General features: G+C 35.7%; 3 protein-coding genes across 4 annotated transcripts; 1 reads left to right on the top strand and 2 right to left on the bottom strand.

The window, feature by feature from the left end:
* Positions 1–1,404: 1,404 nt before the first annotated feature.
* Positions 1,405–3,602, bottom strand: LOC111402618 (protein DETOXIFICATION 12-like). Its single transcript, XM_023030998.1, has 7 exons — positions 3,335–3,602; positions 2,707–3,251; positions 2,536–2,622; positions 2,390–2,446; positions 2,061–2,299; positions 1,784–1,989; positions 1,405–1,583 (listed from the first exon to the last, which is right to left on the bottom strand). Exons 1-7 carry the CDS (start codon positions 3,584–3,586, stop codon positions 1,530–1,532), a joined length of 1,440 nt encoding a protein of 479 aa, XP_022886766.1. The 5' UTR covers positions 3,587–3,602; the 3' UTR covers positions 1,405–1,529.
* Positions 3,603–6,016: 2,414 nt separating this feature from the next.
* Positions 6,017–9,516, bottom strand: LOC111401032 (2-hydroxyacyl-CoA lyase). Its single transcript, XM_023028566.1, has 2 exons — positions 7,892–9,516; positions 6,017–6,572 (listed from the first exon to the last, which is right to left on the bottom strand). The coding sequence occupies exons 1-2, from the start codon at positions 9,305–9,307 to the stop codon at positions 6,258–6,260; spliced, it is 1,731 nt and encodes a 576-aa protein (XP_022884334.1). The 5' UTR covers positions 9,308–9,516; the 3' UTR covers positions 6,017–6,257.
* Positions 9,517–15,186: 5,670 nt separating this feature from the next.
* On the top strand, positions 15,187–18,561 carry LOC111401034. Of its 2 annotated transcripts, XM_023028568.1 has the most exons (6): positions 15,187–15,356; positions 15,763–15,951; positions 16,282–16,329; positions 17,091–18,018; positions 18,120–18,183; positions 18,270–18,561. In XM_023028568.1, the coding sequence occupies exons 1-4, from the start codon at positions 15,248–15,250 to the stop codon at positions 17,441–17,443; spliced, it is 699 nt and encodes a 232-aa protein (XP_022884336.1). In that variant the 5' UTR covers positions 15,187–15,247; the 3' UTR covers positions 17,444–18,018; positions 18,120–18,183; positions 18,270–18,561. The 2 variants fall into 2 exon arrangements, with proteins under 2 accessions (XP_022884336.1, XP_022884335.1); XM_023028567.1 differs by having other exon boundaries at positions 18,120–18,561.
* Positions 18,562–18,588: the final 27 nt, after the last annotated feature.

The following is an 18,588-nucleotide window of genomic DNA, read 5'->3' on the forward strand; positions in this document are numbered from 1 at the left end:
AAAAAAAAAAAATTGGAAGTAAAAAATATTGTGTAAAATTAAAAATACTTTTTTTTATAAAAATCGTCGCTTTTTTTTTTAAACAACTCAAAAAAAGTGACAAAATAAAAAAAAAAAATGTGATAACACTCCAAAAGTGACATGATAAAAAAAAAAAAAGTGACATTCAAAAAAAATGACAAACATCAAAATAACACCATCCATTTATGTAAACCATGAATTGAAAATCAGATTTTTGAAATTGACAATGATAATTCTTTTTTGAATAAAATGTTCTTAACTTAATTAGCATGTCCATGACAAATCCTTGTGAGCATAGTGGCTGTTCCGACTAAATATTCTATCGAGACATTTCATCTAAATAAAACTAAAGTCTCCTGCACCATTTCAATTTTTTCAATGAGCAAAGTCACACATTCTCTTGCTGCTGTTCTCAACTTATCAAGCCCCACAACTTCAATGAGCTAACAACGAGAAATGAGCCTTGTTCATTTAAATCTGTAAATTCCAATGTCGTTTTGGGAATTTCGGGGCTTGATATTCACGGTCACTTTTTTAGCACAATTCGAAAAAAAGTGACATAATAAGTAACAAATTCAAAAAAAAAAAGTGACAAAATTTTTTTAAAAAAAATGACGCTCGAAAAATTGACAAATACCAAAATAACATTAATTGAAGGTTGGATGCTAGAATTGCTTGGTTGAAGTGTTGTGGAGTCCTCAATTTAAATGGGATTGACGGACCCAACTTGTGCATGAACTGCTTGGCTTGATTTGGTCCTATTGGTTCGAAATTGGTGATGACCCATGGTTGATTGGATGTGCCATGATGAGGCAGTGCTAGGGGTGGTGGTCCGCAACCGTGGGTTGCATCGCCTGTGCTAGAAATCGTGGTTGAACGGTCCGAGTTCACTATTGCAAAAAAGGGCTGGAGAATTAGATTTTTGCATTGCTTGCTGTTATATTCACATCTGTTGGTGCGTAATGATGAGCATGGTCAAGCTGGAGGATGGGCAGGTGATGGATGTCGTCGGAAGTGGCATTTCCGGCCTTTTTGATTGCGTGGGCAGCCTACTACTTGTCTGGAAATTTCAGCCAAATCTGTTGGAATTTCTAATAGATTTTGCTGACTTTCAAATGTTTCATGTTTTTAATTGACGTAATTAGTATGGTTATTAAAACTTTAGTTTGATATAAGTGTATTAAGCAATTCTTTTTTTTTTTAAGGTTACTGTGTCTAATTTCCTCAAGAAAATCTTCCATCGACACAAAAAGTTAATCTTCAATAGACACAAATAGTGAAGAACGTGCATTAATTAATTGTCAACTAGTCCAATTTGTGCCTATTTAGAAAATTATCAATACATTGATTTCTTAATTATCAAAAGATTGTTGCCAACATGAAACTAATTCGTTCAATTTCTGTGTTGCCTGATATGAAAAATATTACTGGAAGCCCCCAAGAAAAAAAAATGCAAAATAGAAAAACAAAAATAGAGTATAAATTTTCTTGTCACATAATTCTTTTTATCACTCTCTTCCACTGGCAATGCCTTCTGATAACCTTTCCCTTGCCTTAATTGCCTGCAGAACCAATGCCAAAATTCAAATTCACCCATAGTTGAAAAGATATCATCATGAAACAGGGGCGGATTTAGTGCTGGGTTCATTTTATACAAGTATAAAAGATTTTTTAGTTCAAACTGGACTCCGCCCCTAATCCCTAAACGAGCAAGTAAATCATAAACAACTATTCAAATACGAGTCCAGAAAGGGATATTCACCTGATTTTGCCAATCTGTGAAGGCTGTAACAAGGGAAAGGATAGTTGATTGCAGTACTGAACCAATAACGATTCCAATCCAAAATCCCTTTGCTTTTAAATGAAGATTAAAACCTAATACCACAGCTACAGGAATTCCAACTATATAAAACGCCCCTAAGTTGATATAAGCCCCAATATGTTGCCATCCACTTCCCCTTGCAATTCCTGATGTAAAACTTGCATCACAAGATACTCGAAATTTTGAGGTATTTGTGTAAGAAATTTGCTATCCTGACCTGAGATAACAGCTTGTAGGCTATCCGTAACTACTGAGAGGCAAATAAAGGGAATCATGGCACCAATATAATCTACCACTTGCTTCTCGTTGCTATAAGCGCGACCTAAAATGTGGCGGAAGAAGAAGAGACATATGCTTACTGTAAGTGTTTCTACGACAGCCAGAAACATGACAACAGAAACTGCCACTCGTGCCTTTTGTGGATTCCCGGCTCCTAATTCGTTTGAAACACGAGTACTAGATGATAATCAAGCCTGTATTAGCATCCATAAATCGCGCATCTTGGTACTGAGACTTGGAATTATTGATAATATTGTAATGGATTACCTTGCTGCAGCTCCTAACCCGTATGGAATAGTGAAGTGCAATGTTGAGATTGTTAGGCTGGTTATGAAGATGAATTAAGTCCAGAACATTATTTCTGTTAACTCATAATTCATGAAATAAGGGAGTCGATGGATTCTTTGCATTACCATATTGAGAGTACTGATGTTTCAAGCTTTGGATTTGGTAAAAGGCCTGACAGCAGAATAAGCACTTCAAGGGACCACCATTTAAGACTACAATCATAACGCGATCAGGAAATATAGCCGAGGAATTCAGCGTATCTTTAACTAAAAAACTGAAAATAAAGAAGAAATTACCAAACCATCACAGCAGAAGGAACTGCTAGGCGAAAGAATATCCCAATATTATGAAAGGCCTCGACTGAGAAAGGCACGCGGGTGTTCTTACATGATGTCGAAAATTTGACGTAAAATGAAAGCAGAACAACATATAACCAATTTGACAGACAGAAGGCCACGGCTGCACCAACAGTTCCCAGGTCTAACTTATATATCAGAGCCCAACTCGCAAATATGTGGCAAAATAGTACAGCAAAGGAGCTTATAAGCATTGGTAAAATCAGGCTCTGAGTCTGCAGGTATCTTACTAGAGGTTTAGAAATTGCAGCCCCAAGCAACGCTGGGATGAGCCATATTGAATACTTGCACGCTTCGCCTGAGATTGAAGGGTCTTGTTTCATCAAAATAAGCAGTTTGTCCATGAAAATCCACAGTACACATACCGGTGTGCAAACCATAATCAGTGAGATTATTGCAGTATAGGTATAGACACCAAGCTTGCGGTATTGTTTCGCACCATAAGCCTGCCCACAAAGAGTCTCCAAACCACCAACCAGCCCTGACTATTTGGCATCAGCAAAATGTAAATCAATTAATAAACGCAAAAATGCTCAAAACTATACGAGGTATATTTTATTAGACTTACCAGAAGACTGAAGCCGGTGACATTAGTTAGAGAGGTGGCAATGGCGACACTGGATAGCGCGAGCTGACCAAGATGTCCGACCATCATTATCGATACAACCTGTAACATGTATTGCAACAATGTAACTGTCACCATTGGTGCTGCTATATGGCTCACCTTCTTCAGTTCTTGTACAAAAACACTCATCTTTGTGTTCCATTTCCCTCCTTCCCTATCTGGCAACACCCCTTCTTCTATGCTTTGCTTCTCCATGAAACTTAATTAATCAACTAGATTTAAAGTGATTATAATTAATTTAGCTTCAAACTGAATATATAAACAGGTATAACAAGACTGATAAAATGACTTGCGTTCAGTGAGATCTTGATTAGGTCAATGGCACAAATCACAATTTGCAAAAATTAAATAGAAACTTGCTGTGGACTATTCATGTGAATGTGATTATTTAAATCCAACTCTTTGTATTTGCATTTATTTTTATACATTAGGCATGACAAATTAGCAATCATAATCCTTTCAAGGGTGATCTTTTTCGGTTCTTGCTCGTCGTTGACCATTTACGACAACTGTGTTTCATTTTGAATAAGATAAAGTTACAGTATGATAAAACAAGAGGAGGAATCATAATCCATCATAAAGAACAGAACTTAAAATCTTATACGAAAATATCCATTTTGCAGGCAAAATATCTCCAGATTCTAGAGCTCTTGCTCTCTATTAGTTATGTATGAACGTGTCTGCAATTCGAAAAATAAGTTCTGCTAATAAAATAATTGAGGAAAAGACTCATATTTTGTCATTAAACAAATAGTACGGAATGTTGGAAAGATAACTAGTTATGGTAACTTGTAGAACAGTAAAATGCAGAAATAAAACTTAAAGATTGATCGAGTCTCGTGACAGTACGATGTCTTAAAATGAAATTGTCTGTAAATAACTACTGTGACTTCTGTGAACAATCACTCCCAAGATACAGAGATCACAAACCACTTGTGCAGTGAACACGAATGATTTCTCAAAACTCTCAACTATACTTCAGAAAATATGTAAAACTTGAATATAAAAATTTCAGAAGATGAATATTTATAATATCGTTTTTTGATGTAACTTTCAAAAACCAGATGGGTGTATATATAGGTAAAATGGATATAATCGCTTCTACCATGATTCAGAAATATTTGCAACATTTACTGACTAGTGGGTAATGGATTGTTAATAGTAAGTTGTTACATGTTAGAAAATGGTCATATTATACTAGATAGTTTGACCCATTAAATAATTCCAAAATGTTCAATATAAAATGAAACAAATAATTATTTAAATATTGTTGGATGTGATCCGAACCCTCATCCTCCTACACAAATTCTATGCTTTCCGCCACTTGGACAAATATCTAACACGAAATGGATTTAAAAATACTTGCAGACTTGCTAGCCAGTTTGGTGGTTAGACAGGTTTAGGGGCATCGTAATCCTTTAATCGTAGCAAAACTCGGATTATTATCACCTTCAATTGTTAGTGCACGTTTGATGAAACTTCGCTAAAATCAAATGGTGAAATGTGTATAATATAATCATAAAAAATGTAATATTGTGTTTCAAAATCATTGCAAAAGATTAAAATAAAAAGGCAATAAAAAACAGTATTTTGAGAAAAAAAAAATTAAAGTAATTACGCAAAGTGTAAATTTTTTAAAGGTATTTGTGAATTGTCCTAAAAATTTAATTATTGGTTGATGCTTGCCATACTCCAGAAAGATTACCATCTTTTAATAGGGTTTTGCTAAACTAACATAGGGGATGACCGAACACACGCATGGAGAGGTCGGCACGCGGGACCCGTGCTCAAAATGTGAGGGTCTATCAACCATTATGTCAACTAATTCGATCACTTTTGCTTAATTCCTTCTGATATGTTCAACACATGCTTAATTGTCCAGGCCTTTTCATGATTAGTGCTTCAGCCCATCATTGGTCCAACCTTCAGGTAGCTTATTGAGCTCATTATGCATGGCCTCTTTACTCATTAGGCATTATGATTAGGAGATAAGAATAATTATGCTAGAAATTTTTATTACCCTTAAAATTTCAAATATACTGTTTTTACTTTTTTATTCATCATAAATTTTTTTTTAAGGTGATTTCATATGTACATCGACATGTCCATACCCTCACATGGACAGAGATCTACTTTGAATGAAATATGATTTATCTGAAGTGGATCTCCCTCCATGTGAAGGAAGTGATATAATTTAGTTGAAGTGATTTCTCCCCTCCATGTGAAGGAGGTGGACACTATTTGATATACAAGTAGCATTATTCATTTATTTAATCACTCAAACACGAACACAAACTGTAACACAAATACATTAACATTAATAGTCCACCAATTGGACAACCACACAGTGTTACAAGTAGTGGCAACTGTGGCCCCCAAGACACATCTCCAAGTGGTAAAAGGGGAGGGTGGAGAAATCCAGTTTTACTTGAAATTGCTGTGTCAAGGGTTCGAATCCTGAAATATGGATTTGGCTCTTGGGTAAGTGCAAGTGCACAAGCAGCCTTCCACCCTATACCCTTGGAGGCATAACCTGCGATTTACCTCCCTTACGATGCTCCAGGACAGGGGCGATGGGAGGCCCTTAAGATTGGGGTTCAACCTTTTTTTTTAAGTAGTGGCGGCTGTGATAATGACAGTGGCATTTGTAGATTTAAAATTAAAAATTAAAATAAAATACAATTGTGGGGAAAAAAAACAAGGTTCAAAGTAAAGTTACAAAAGTACCCGTATGCTGCGGCAGCAACTAAAATACACTATCATTGAAGATACCAATGTGCTAGGATATCAAGAAATACCGGCTACAACCTCAGAGAAAACTGTGAATTTGAACATTCCCTGTGCATAAACTAACTGCACACAGACCTCAATTTTTGTGCTGAAGTCTTCCACTTTCTGCACCAGCATATGGATCGATTGTAACATTTATGACAGTAGGTTTCCATGCTGAAAAAGATTCGGCAAGTGCTGATTTTAGTTCAGCTGGAGTCCCAGCAAGATAACCCTTTCCTCCAAAAGCTTCAACGAGAACATGATATGCTGCACCAGGGACGAAAGAAGTAGGCGCCGGGTCGTCCTTGTAAGGACCTGTTATTTCATCGGGGTTCCTCCTGTCACCACCATAAACTCCACCATTGTTGAAGACTATAACCACCACAGGCAACTGATATCGAACCAACGTCTGCAAAAGTACAAACAAGCATATTATGGCAGGGAAGTTACATTCCGCTCAAGATGGTATATAGTGGAGCATGCTATTTTGAAAAAGTTTGAATCAAAGAAATGGATCGCTATTTCAATGAAAGAAGAGGCCAAAACCAGGGTCAGACTTGGGTAAGGCCCAAGAAAGGTCATTGCCCCCACCAAACCTACGACACCAATTGCGCACACATACATGAAGGAAATAAGTTATGCCATGATTCCCGGCGTAGGCACAACATAAATAGCTATTAAATTTCACCCTTGAAAGCAAACAAGATGCATAAATGCAATTTGTTCAAGCTGGATAGGCACAAAATAAATAGCTCTACTATTTCAGCCTTGAAAAGGGAACAGGAGGCATAACTAAAGATAGGGAAAAGGAAAACATTGAAATGGGATAATGGAGATAAACTGAGCGATCACAATGAAATGAGCTTCCAAATTAAATACGAACAGAACTAAAGATGATTGAGAGAATTTCGTACATCTATGTATGAGTAATATATTTTTATTCAAGATGATAGCTATGCCTCGTAAAATAAGATCCACAACTTCAACACTTTTATGAATCTGAAGAAATATAATCTAAATCAAGAATCGAGTTAAAATGACGACTTAATTATTGAATTACAGTTAAAAGAGAAGATAGACCGAAATAAATGAGCAATAAACAAAACAGGAATAATCAAGCAAAAATGAAGTAACAAAAGCTGAAAATGTAGCACCTGGAAAACAAAAACTAACAGTGTGCGGAGAATATATATAAGAAATGTTAATAATCAACGGCATTCAAGAACTAATGATTCAAATCCTTGGACCAAGGACTAGAGAAGCTTCAAATTACTATAATCCCAGGTAAGTAACTTGGTTAAAAAAAAAAAAATGAATCTTTGCAGTCAGAAATAAGGAAAGGGTTTTTTTGAAAAAGAGCAACATAAATTATGGGACATTAGAAAATTATTACACCAGGAACAATCTCTAACTCTCTGACTTCGGGCATATAGAGAAAATGTTACACAGAAGTGTTTCAAATGGGGAGGAAATGCACTGGAAGAGGAAGAAAGAATGCAATATAAGTTAAAAGAGAAAAGACTACGCAGTTATTTCCTTGACAATTCCTGTTCACCATCAAAAAGAACATCATTGCAAATGATGGCAGTAAAGCGCTGAAGAACAAAATGCACACGCTGTATAAGTCAAGTAACCAAAAACATAGTATTGCTATTGAATAGTATAGAACACAGTAAATGCAGCAATGATAAGAAAACAATGAACACCATCGCAATGAATGCTACATACCTCGACTTCCATCGCACTGAACCCGAATCCCGAGTCACCTTCAACAGCAACAACTAGCCGATCAGGTGATGCCACTGCCGCAGCAATGCAATATCCAAGACCAACTCCCATTGTCCCCCAAGTCCCGGCATCCAACCTAGTCCTGGGCTCCGTCTGAACCAGTACAGAGCGGCCAACATCCATCGTGTTAGCTCCTTCAGAAACTAGAATGGGAGCAGGACTGCCCATCTCCAAAATGGCATTCCTAATTATCTTCATTGGCGTCAGAAAATTGAAGGGCACTATCTCCTTTGCCAGCTGCACCTCCATTTTTGCCACATTCTCCTTAACTTTATTCTTTATCGCCTCAACCCAAGGGTGAGTCTTCCCCAAACAAAATGGATCATCCTTAATCTCCTTATGTAATTTCTCCACTGCATCTTTTGCATCCCCCACTATCCCCAAAGATGGCTTTCTCAACTCAATTTCTTCTTTACATACATCAACAAGTATAAACTTCACATCCTTTGACCACTTGGGCGGCTCCCCAAAATGCAACAACCAGTTAAGCCGAGCACCAATCACCAATGCCACATCACATTTTCCGATAGCTAGTGACCTGGCAGCCGTGGCTGCTAGCTCGTGCGTGTCGGACAGTAACCCCTTTCCCATGGGAGTAGGCAAAAATGGAATTCCAGTGCTCTCCACCAGTTTCCTCAATGCATTTTCAGCTCTAGCAAAAGCCGCACCCTTTCCAAACACAATCAAAGGTCTCTGAGCTTTCCTTAACAACTCAACTGCCGTTTGGATTTCTGAATAATTGATTCTTGGCTTTTCAATTAGTTCTTTGTTTCTTTCGTTCTCAGCTTGGATAATTAATCTGTCGGCCTCAGATTCCGAAACTGTTTTGCGAAGAACATCGGTCGGGAGGTCCAAATAAGTCCCACCGGGCCTGCCTGCAACTGCCCAATCAATGACGCTGAAAACAGAGGCGGGAATTCGACTGATATCGGTAGCTTTAGCAGAGAATTTGGAGAAGGGTTTTACTGCCTCAATTTGATCGAGCTCTTGGAAGTCGCCACGACCTGTGAAACTCTGATCGGAGGATCCGGAAATCAAGACCATAGGCCAGGCATTAGCGGCTGCGTTGGAAAGTCCAGCTAGGCCGTGGACACAACCAGGGCCCGAGACAGTGAGGAGCAACCCAGGGCGGCCGGTGAGATACCCATAGACGGAGGCGGCATATCCCGCCGACTGCTCATTGTGAAATGCAATAAACCGGACCCCTAAAGCTACGGCGCTATTCGCGAGGGATGTAACCGGGATACCCACGACCCCAAACATCCTATCCACGCCGGCACGCGCCAGGCACATGGCCACCAAAGTGTTCCCGTCAACCATCGATGATTCTGACCTTTCTTGATCGGCGTCCGCCATGTTAATTGCTGCAATTTTTATATAGAGGGTGTTTGCTAAAATATCTGCCCCAAATAGAGATAAATCCGATGGGATGGGCAAGAAGGAGGCTTCTAGCCCTAGGTTGGCAATTTGGTTTCGTCTAGCGCCTCGTGCCGAAATAGTACTAATGAACAAAACAAAATTTGTTTTGGACTCCAAAGACGGGTCTAACGTATATATCTTGATGTACATTCTATGAGTGAGACACATTGTATTCTTTTATCTGATAGCTTAAAAAAAAAAATATTTTTTCATCCAATAATTTTTTTAACAATAATGTATGCGTCAACAAGTGTGTGAAATAGCGCAGTCCTTGTTGGATTTGGTGTCAATCTTAGTCTAAGAGAGAATTGAGTTGTTGGCAATTTCAGGCCCTTAAATTTGAGAGGGGCTTATTCTCCGAGAGGGATGATAAATTCAAGTTCATAAAAACTGATTATTCATTTATAAATAAATTGGAAAGTAACAATTAAGGTGTGTTTGATTGCCAGTTTTGAATTTGCATGAAATGAAAATAAATTATAGGTAACCTAAAACTTATTTGTATGAAAATTATCAATTAAATATATTTGATTAATTTCATTTTCAATTTAGAAAATATTATACTTGTCCAATTTTTATTGATGGGTAAATGAGAGAGAATTGACAGATGAGAGAGAGAAAGAGAGAGTGAATTCCTTGTGAAAAAAATCAAAATTTTCATGAAAAATATTGACAATCTAACGCATTCTTAAAGGTGTTCAAAGAATTTTGGTTTCAATCATATTCTTTATTACATATCGATCTTCATAACTTAATTCTTCAGTTTTGTGTGACTAATGATAGCAAGTGTATCGGGTACGTTGCTTAATATTGGTCCAAGACATAGTGTCGGCCTCTTAACTCATTAGGCATAATGATTTGGAAACAAGAATAATTGTGCCTGAAACTATCTTTACTATACTATAAAAATTTCAAATCTAAGCAACACGTGACATTATTATTATTTTTTTTTTCCAACAAGTATTTATTGTTTTTGCCATCTTTTTTCAAATAAAATTTAAATAATATCATTTATTGGCTAAAATATTTAAATATTATTTAAGTAATTAAATAAATTGGAGCTTTAAAACTTGTAATTCATGTACAATTAATATAAAATACTAAAAATAGTGTGTGATGCCAAGAAATTTTCTGCATTTTTTTTTTTTGGAATAATTAAAAAATATACTAATCTTATCTCCAATTTCTCCACTTGATTACACGAAACATATTGTATTTACATAACTTACATCTAAAGTTTTAGATTTAGTTTTACCATATATTTTCGCTAGGTATCATGTCCATTTTTTAACATTGTTTACTTGTAAGTATCTCTGCGGTAAATTTGTTACTAACAATTGAGTTCTTTTTTTGGAACAATACTTTTTTCTTACATTTATTTGTGTGTGGTTACTGCATGTAATTCCAATTTATTCATGTCCGACCTAAAATAATAATCACGTCATCTAGAATTTAAACCGTGTAATTTGGGTACATTTGATATGTCATCAAAATTTAGGGAGCTCCACGTAATTCCCTAATTATATACCAATGGGTCAATCTGAAAATTTTCTTTTAAATTTGGTGTCAATTAAAAGTTGTGCCTAAACTTTGAGGATCAAATTAAGCCCTTGTTTGGCCCTCATTATAATGGGATTTTGGAAAGTGGAAATTACACCCGTATCCACCCCACCCCGTCTATCCCATACCAATTTTACACCCAAGCCCAAATTTATTTCCTTATCTCTTTTCTCTCCATCTTCTCTGTAAGGATTTTCAACCCAAACCCCACAAGCAATCGTAATATAGTAAAAAAAAAAAAAAAAACAAAGCAAGAATAGAAATCGAACACACATATTGTTCACCAAATTTAGTCAAACACGACCTAATCTGGAAGGCTCAAAGGTAAGCTCGTCACTATCAAAAAGCCTTCAAGAGATTGTACATACCGTTGAGAAAACCAAATTAGACCCTTTATATGGTCATCAATTCACAAGGATCTCTCAATAACTCGAACCCTAGCCACAAGACTAGACAGAACCTTGTCAAGAACACAATACAGGTTTACCAGCCACAATCAAGGCCTAAAACACTGTACAAACGTTCTACTATCATCAAATAACTACAAAGATTATTACAAAACCACCAAAGATCTCCAAATTTAAGAAGAAAAGAAGAACATAGGTGATAGAACGAGAGAGAAAATGAAACGACCCAAAATTTTTAAAAGGTTTTGAATTGCTACCAAATTTTCATATTAAAATTTTTTATATAACAACGTGGCATGCCATAATATATATATAATTTCGAAAAGGGTAATTTACTCAAATTTGTAGAAAAAGAAATATATCTTAATTAATCATAGGAAAGAAATAATATTTTTTCTGCGCCATTCTTTAAACGTGTGAAATAGTTTGTCAATTGACTTTTACATACAAAAGCATGCACATGTAGTAATGAATACCGTATATAGGACAAGACAACTCTAACATCAAGCATACTATACTTTTCTCTTTCCTCGAAGTATGGGACACGTCTCCAAAGGAGACAAGAATGCTACCAAAGTCTCCCTTATTTTATTGAAGAAATTTATGGGACATTATTACAGAGCATGACCATGGAATTACCAACGGTCAATTTTATTTACTCTGACAATATCACAGTAAAGACATGTTCCATATATATATAGTGAAATTGGTGAATGAAATAATATTTAATTCTAACATTCATGGAAAAGCCAAATCTTCGTAAATCAACTACTGAAAACAAAGGCAAATTGTCGGATCTGGTGGAAGAAAATTTTGGTAGAATAAATAAATATATGGATACGATTATATGACCTATTTTCCACCACAATCGGACACATTCAATTATTTTTCATCAGTGAAATCTGTAGAAAAATATAACATCCAATTCGAACTTTATTTAAAGTGCAGACTATATATGTTCATCTACAATTAAGCATGTACGAAAATTTATTTATAACTAAATGTCCACTGCAATAACTTAAAATAAATAAAAATTACGTGCTAATTTAGTTCTTTATCCAGCGAATCGAAACTCAACAACGCCATCGAACCACCACGCTCTGTCACGACTCGATCTAACCTGTGAAGTGTAGGGAAAAGGGTAAGTACCTGGGAATACTCAGTAGGATATGAAAATTAATGGTGTGATCCCAAATAATAATTTGGAAACATGTGTCAGAAAATCATACCGTCGCATAAGTTTAAAATCCGGTAAGAACTCACATCATAACATTTCATTGTGCCGGAATGACCATATTATTCATATCATAGCATTCATATCATAACTTTAACTTTCATGAGTATAAAATTCGTCAACATGTGAAAAAAATAATTAAACGGGACAAAGAAAAATACTGCACATCATATCCTACCTTGTTATACTGCTTTAATCTGAAGAGAAAAATGAAAATCACGTTCCTTTCTCCTTTCTTTTTCTGCCTCTTTTGTATTATGAGTCGTGTACAACTATTTTTATTTTTATTTTTTGTGTGTCCCTTTTTTCATGTATTGCATCTGTATACATAGACTATAGGTAATTATACCTTAATTTCCTTTTGTGTATTGTGGGGGAAACGTGTAGAAGTGGGATGTAATTGTGGATAAAAATAGAGAAACGAAATTTTGAAACAAGATATTTGACTAAGTCCTTTCACTTAAAATCAGCACACGTGGTGGCCTCCCATTAGTTCAAAGTGCTAATTAAAAAATGAAAAGAATCAGTTCCAACCACTACTTACATCTTCCCATCTCTCTCTCTCTCTCGCTCACGTGGCTAAGTCTCATCTTCTCTTTTCTTTTTTCCTTTTTTTTTAATATCTATATTTAACAAAAAAAAAAATCAAAAAAAAATCAATCACTCACTAACCAAAAATCTTGCACAACTACAAACTCAAATAATAATAAGAATAATCATAATAATATTTTAAGGCTAAATCTTTCGACCTCAATAATTTAAGCTCCTTTAATTCAAATCAACTTTTTCTCGAGCTTAATATGCATCTTTAATTACGACTTATCCAAGGAGCCCAACATTCATATGCTTATTGTTGCTCCGTCAACATCTACATTTTAACCCGAATAAAATTTAATTTTACTTTGTATATAGTTTAGTCCTAAACTTTTAAAGTATTAAAACTTAGCATACATAAATCAAATTCCATTCTATAAAATTTCGGAATATTACAGAAAACCCAAGAGACTATTCTTCAAAAGTGACCGACTGATTGAAGACTCAATGCCTCAAAAGTCTCCAAAGGCATTAATAATGGAAGACTAAATCTCAACCTTAGGATTAGATCAACGGTCCACAATAGCCAAGAAAAAGCACAACTCGAGTGACCATCTATTAGCCAATGCCCAAGTGCCAACTATCCATGGGAGTACAAATGGGACAAATCGCATTTTCACTTATGAAAGTGTGGTTTGAGAAAAACAACTCCACATTCTTTCTTTATCCCTCTCTACACACTTGGTGCCGATTCCCTCTCTCTACTTCTCGATCCTTTAAATTTCGAGGTCTCACCTCTCTACCTTCCCATCATCTCTATTTCGACGCTGGTTTGTTCCTCTTGTAGTCAAGTCGAGCACGACACCGTGCTGCTATGTCTGCAGTGGCTCTGCGGTTGTTAGACTACTTTTCGCTATGGATTTGAGAAGGTTGTGGTGGTGATTGTTCACAAGGTGGTGGTAGTGATGCAATGGTGGCGATGGTAGCATCGAATTTAGGGATTTTTTTTAGTAGGTGTGGCGATTGTGGTGTGATGGAGATGGTGGTTGTGATTTTTGGTACAAGAGGTGGTGGTGCTGCTACTGGCCATGATGTTGATGGTGAGATGGTAGCGATGGTGGTGTAGGTGTTGGCGTCGACACTAGTGGTTGTTTTGTAGTTGAAAATAGCAGTTTGGTGGTGGTGGTGGTGAGGTGTTGGTTGTTGACAAGTCTGTGAAGGAGTGTTGGTTGGAAATGGTGGTTGTGGTGGTCGTAATGGCAGCGATGGTGGAGGCAACGACAATAGCGGTGACGTTATGGAGGTGTGGGGTGTTGGCAGCTTTGGATTTGATTTTGTTAGCGGTGAGGTAGTGGTGGCGCTGGTTGTTGGTGAAGTAATGGCTCTAATGATGTTATGATTGTGGTCATTGTCACAGATGGCAATGCTGGTGAGGCGGTATTAATGATGGTGGTGGTGGGGCGACGGTGATCACAAATTATTTGGTTAATTGTGACCAATAAATGGATTAATGTGTGATCAAAAAAATAATATGTAGCTAATGAAATATATAGCTCGTGACTAATAAATAACACGTGACAGAAAAAATTGTTATTTTGTGACCAATAATTTGATAAATTGTGATCGAAAAATAATTTTTAACTAATTAATTAATATTTTGTGATCATGAAATAAGTCGTGACTTGTAAAAATTGTTATTTGAAACAAATGAATAATATATGACTTATTATTTGATAAATTTGTGATCGATGACTAAATTGTAACCTATGAAATTTTTGATTTGCGATCTTGAAATACATATTGATTTATAAAAAAATTTATTGTCATTGAGAAATAATTTGTGATCCATTAATTTAATAATTTGTAATTAAATTGTATAGAACTGTGATCTTAATATATTTAATTAATTATTTTACAAATAAAATTTTAAAAATCTGATTTTTGAAGTTTTGAAATGTGTCTCTTATGTATTAATTTTTTTCCATTTGCAAAAAATGTATTTTTGAATAGTAATTTTTTAAAGGATGTGTGGTTAAAAAAAGAAAATTTTTATTATTTATATGTAATATTATATTTATTGAAAAACATGTGATTGGAGAGGGAAGATGCCTTAAAACTTTAACAGGGCTAAACAGTAAGTTCATGAAAACACAAAGTTTTGGCATACTTCCTGCAACACCCTTCTCGTATTACAATCAGCCGTTTCATTCCTTCCGGTCGTCGTCGTCTCATTCGCCTTATCTTTCTCTCTGTACGCACTTTAGCTTTTCTTTAAATACATATATCGACGCTTGTTGTGAGTATACACGTATTTGTTCATACAAATTGCTCCTTCAATTTTTGGGATTCATTTGTTTTGGCGAAGCAATTGAGGGTTGGTTTGATTTTTCCCGTTTCAACTCTATTCAGAAAACTACTGCTATCAATTGTAGTAAAAGCGAGAAAATCAAACAACGATAGATTATTTCAAATCAACACTAATTCTTATTTCTTTAGCTTATCCATTAGCCATTTATTCTGCTGGGTTTAAAAATGCTTATAATTAAAAAGAAGCGGAAATTTTAGCAGCCGAGAATACATGTAACTGTATCGACATTTTATTCTTCAATCATTTGCTTCATTACTTTGGCTTTATTGATTTTCTTCATTTGTTGCAGTTGAGAAAAAGAGACAAAAGCAAATGATTAAAAGTCGATTTTACAGGCTTGAACATGGTGACAGAGATGCTTCTTCTGATGATTATTCATCTTCTTCTGTCTCCAAAGTGGAGGCAGATGAAACAGAAGATGAAGAAGAAAATGAGGTTGCAGAAGTGAGAAAGGACAACGAAGCTTCCTCTTCTTCTGGTATTCATAAGTTAGCAGTTATGCATTGTCAAATTTTTAAGAACACTGTGTTTTGCATATTTCTTGAGATGAAACTTCAAAGGTAGCTTCTTTACGTAAAATATTGATTTCCCTGCAGTTAGAACTGATTCATAATTACTCATACGGTATTGAGTATCTGTTTCTTGGCAGTGTTCTATGAGCATTTAGTGTTGTACTGCATGTTCGTTGATTAAATTATTTTTCTTGACAATTGCTGAAATTCAGATTGATTGGTTTTTGAATTTCCGCATGACTTAATTCATAGATTATATTTACAGTGTATTGGTTTTCCTTCTCTTGCTCTTTCAGGTTATGAACGGGAGGGTAGTTCAGTAAATGAAAATCTTGATTCATTAGGTATTTAATCTCGCTCTTTATAAAATCGAGTTCTTGAGATATCTATGAGCATTTAGGGTAAATATAGGATTGGTAAATACACTAATGCAAATTTGTTGGCATGAATGAATGGGCCATTTTTTTATTCTTGTTTTCTTGAATATATTAGTTTACAGTGCTCAGTCTTTGCACTATCTTTATTACATAGTGCAGAGTTTTGAGCACTGAACTACCTCAATTAGTTTACAGTTCTTTGTCTTTGCATTATCTTCATTACATAGTGCAGAGTTTTGAGCACTGAACTACTTCAATTATTATGGTTTTTGCTTTTTGTGTATGTATTGCGAATGCTGTTTATGTGATGGTAGAAAAGCTTAATTCGTACTTCTGTTCTCCTCTCGTGATGAAAATAACAATTATACACATCAAATCCAGAATAGGCTAACTCCTGGTCAGAAAGTTCCGACTGTCAATCCAAAAAATCAGTTTTCAATCCAATCTTTCTAGATTGAACTTGGTCCCTGTCCTTCTCAACTTCTTTGTCCAAGGTTATTGAGCTCTTTAGTCATTACTCTTTTCTCTGGTATCTTCCGTTCTGTTCATATCAAGAGGTGTTAGTGGCCAGTCTTTGAATCAAAAACAGAAAGCCATTTGTATAGAAATTTTGTGCAGGATTTTGGATTTGTTGAATGTAAGTTCAACTTGAACCATATTCTGCTTGAATCAATACTAATTCCATCTTATTGTTCAATGACATTAATTTTTGCATGTTTACCAACTAGTGATGAGGATAATACAACTCGAAATCACGCAAATCATCACTGAAAGTCATCCAAATGGCGAAGGCAATTCTGAACCTGTCAATAACGAGCATGGTAATAAAAAGGATGAAATCCCATTGGATGCAGCAGACTGTATCTTAAAATTGAAATCAGTTTTCAAGTGCAGGCTGTGCCCTAGGATCGTATGCTTGTCAGAGGAAACTCTCAAGGCGCATCTCACCTCCAAGGCGAGTATTCACTTGGTGTGCATTTTGTTTTTAATGCAATATCTGATAATATTTATCATGCATCTCCCTTACGAATTATGTATATATGGAGATTGCTGGAGGATACATACTTCTGCCCATGATTGACTAACAAGAAAAAAAATTGAATGGCTAAAACTCACTTTCCGTGCTTTTTATCCAAAATAATCCTTTTGTTTATTTGAATATGTCTTTGTGATTTCATTTCTTTTTCAACATATTTTAGGAGTTTTGCGAATTAAGATTCCCAACTTTTGTTGTGTCTACTATATTACATCCACAGTGCATAGTCGTAAATAAGCAACAATAATCATGTTCCCCTTTTTCATTCTCATTAAGACAATGAACCAATATTTGAATATCGCGCTTTAATCGTTTTAAACTTACATCTGTTTACACAAGTAGCAGATTGTATTTGGGAGATACTTTTTTGTCACTAAAAAGCTCTGGAGCCTTTAGTGACTGCAATTGCTTATCTTGCCTCTCTATTCTATTAAAAGTATCTAGCACATGTTTGACTTCTCCTACAGAAACTTTGCTTCATGTCCTTCACAGAGACATGCCCTTTCTGAAAAATTACTAAGAGAAGGGAAGGCTTAAGCTTATGTTCAACAGTGATGGACAGATTGAGGGGAGAGACTCATTCTGAGATGCATGATGCATCAGTTTCAGGAGAAGGAGAGGTATGTTACCCTGCTTCTGGGAGCTCACTAAAATGTTGAATGGATAAGTTTCACGTTAAACTACTTGACCTCATTAAATTTGATTCTTCATGACATCGTAGAAGCCAACCAAGTTCAAGAAGAAAGTCAAAGGAGAACGGAAACAGCAGAAAAGATTTAAGGAAGGTAACATGCATCTTGCTACCTTCTCGATCTGATATTTCCATACAAAAAACTATGCCAAATAGGGCTTAACTTTTGTGAACTGCAAGGAAGCATCAAGGTTGGAGAAAGGAAGTTCGAGAAAGAACCAGGGAAGGAAGACGAGGAAAAATGACGGTTTTAGAAAACAATAATCTTTCAGTTATTGTCTTCAAGGCTAGAATGAAGATCCAAAATGGCTATAAATCAATGATAGCAGTCGAGACATATTTCCAATTTGGGCTCAACCACGTATACTGTAGGAAAAAGAAAAATTGTAGACACAGGAAAAGCAGTTTTCATACATGGTTTTTATTTCCTTGTCAACGCAAACAAGTTTTGTAATATGATCCTCCCAGGCTAGCTAACTGATTCACATGAAAGGATACG

This window comes from Olea europaea, chromosome 10 (assembly GCF_002742605.1).
Source record: "Olea europaea var. sylvestris chromosome 10, O_europaea_v1, whole genome shotgun sequence".
In the NCBI taxonomy this organism is placed as follows: Eukaryota; Viridiplantae; Streptophyta; class Magnoliopsida; order Lamiales; family Oleaceae; genus Olea; species Olea europaea.

Excerpts from the sequence above, each read along its gene's own strand:
- LOC111402618 (XM_023030998.1), bottom strand. The coding sequence starts at position 3,586 with ATGGAGAAGCAAAGCATAGAAGAAGGGGTGTTGCCAGATAGGGAAGGA. Across the intron at positions 2,623-2,706 it reads CCTTCTGCTGTGATGGTTTG|TCTTAAATGGTGGTCCCTTG; the intron begins GTAATTTCTTCT and ends TTATGATTGTAG. Across the intron at positions 1,584-1,783 it reads TCACAGATTGGCAAAATCAG|GCAATTAAGGCAAGGGAAAG; the intron begins GTGAATATCCCT and ends TTGGTTCTGCAG.
- LOC111401032 (XM_023028566.1), bottom strand. The coding sequence starts at position 9,307 with ATGGCGGACGCCGATCAAGAAAGGTCAGAATCATCGATGGTTGACGGG. Across the intron at positions 6,573-7,891 it reads TCAGTGCGATGGAAGTCGAG|ACGTTGGTTCGATATCAGTT; the intron begins GTATGTAGCATT and ends GTACTTTTGCAG.
- LOC111401034 (XM_023028567.1), top strand. The coding sequence starts at position 15,248 with ATGAAAACACAAAGTTTTGGCATACTTCCTGCAACACCCTTCTCGTAT. Across the intron at positions 15,357-15,762 it reads TTCGCCTTATCTTTCTCTCT|TTGAGAAAAAGAGACAAAAG; the intron begins GTACGCACTTTA and ends CATTTGTTGCAG. Across the intron at positions 15,952-16,281 it reads CGAAGCTTCCTCTTCTTCTG|GTTATGAACGGGAGGGTAGT; the intron begins GTATTCATAAGT and ends TTGCTCTTTCAG.